Here is a 1,601-nt window from a genome sequence, read left to right on the forward strand (position 1 = left end):
GTAAGTCGCTTTGGATAAAAGCATCTGCTAAATGACTAAATGTAAAAATGTAAATACACATTAACTGAAATATGAAAAATGTGTGTGAAAAGAATGATATATCTACTCACTCACACACACACATACTTGCATTTGTGGTTTAAATTACGGGGACTCTCTGTAGGCGTAATGGTTTTCATACTGTACAAACTGTGTTTTTGATCGCCCTACACCAACCCTACACCTAAACCTACTCCTTACAGAAAACTACTGCCAATTTTTGAATTTCATAAAACACCATTTAGTATGTTTTTAGTATGTTTACACAGGAAGTGTCCTCTTAAACGTACATTGTAGTACCCATGTCATTATACACATTTGTGTCCTCATAAATTACATATGAATGTGTGTACTGTGTATATTTATTATGTATATATAAATATATACATTTTAAAAATATTTACATGCATATATTTATACTTCTATAATATAAACATTTAATATATAAACAACATTTTTGTGTATTTATATAAACATAAATAAACACAGTACACATGCATATATTATGTAAACAAACCTTTAGTTTTAGATGCGAATCATTGCGATTAATCGTTTGACAGCACTAATTTGAACTTAAATGAGACATCACTAACAGGTTATGTTTAAATAAATCAGAATCATGACAACAACACCAGAAACATAATTATATCATAAAAGAGTTTATATAAAACCGCTTTGAAACTGTTTGTATACAAAGTTTTTATTTATATGTTGTTAACCTGACGGTGTTTCCGTCTCTAGCCACTTAAAATCTGCACCTTTTTGTCTCTCAGAAATCCACATCTTGGATATCAGAGGATGATTTCTACAAACCAGAAAAAATGGACAGTTCTGAAGCGTATGCCGTCATTGACATCGCGCAGATGAACGGGCAGGAGACGCCTACCTCTGAACCAGACGGCATCCAGTCAACACCTAGTGTAGTGCACCGGAGACACAACGGTAAGAAGGACACAAGACGGGAATTTCCATATGCCTGATTAAGCCTTGCTTAGTAACTACTGGAAGACTTTTTACTTGCCAAGCCCTGAGCTGCAAAGTGGTGGGAAAAGTAGTGGTCTGTCTGTTTTTATGGGCTACAATGTGTTAACTGTGCTTCAATTTTTTAAACTTCCTTCTCACAGAACGATGACCTTAAAAAAAAAAACTAGCACTCATGCTTCTGCTTCCCTTTGCTTGGTTTCACATACAGTTATTAAGTGCTAGATTTAATTTTCATAGCTATAAGAAGGCCTTCAGTGGTTGTTCCATGCACTGAACTTTGAGGTTTGACCCCAAGTAGGATCGGGATTTAAACCAGAGAGTCACAATTAGTTTATAGTTAGTCTTTAGATTTTTTTTCTTGAAATATATCTATAGGATTTATTCATTTTTATTTATTGGTTTTAGTTTGTATTTTTTATTTTTATTTTTTTCAGAGTAAACTAAGAAATAGAAGTCAGTGGCGAAACAGGGTTATTGTCGGTAAATAAAATACAATTATTTAAAATAAAACAAACACTAGCTTTCTATTTTTTCAATTTTATCTACTTGTTTTTCTTTGTGTGTGTGTATATGTGTGT

General features: G+C 32.7%; 1 protein-coding gene across 2 annotated transcripts in view; it reads left to right on the forward strand.

Moving 5' to 3' along the window:
* The window catches only part of LOC107654030 (pleckstrin homology domain-containing family M member 1-like), an 18,227-nt gene that overhangs the window by 10,010 nt on the left and 6,616 nt on the right, over positions 1–1,601 (forward strand). For both annotated transcript variants that reach the window (XM_016440917.1, XM_016440916.1), the window contains exon 6: positions 813–981. In XM_016440917.1, the coding sequence (XP_016296403.1) occupies positions 813–981 (169 nt within the window). The remainder of the gene's footprint in view (positions 1–812; positions 982–1,601) is intronic.

The sequence above is a fragment of the Sinocyclocheilus anshuiensis genome, unplaced genomic scaffold (genome assembly GCF_001515605.1).
Source record: "Sinocyclocheilus anshuiensis isolate Anshui unplaced genomic scaffold, SAMN03320099.WGS_v1.1 scaffold454, whole genome shotgun sequence".
NCBI lineage: Eukaryota > Metazoa > Chordata > Actinopteri > Cypriniformes > Cyprinidae > Sinocyclocheilus > Sinocyclocheilus anshuiensis.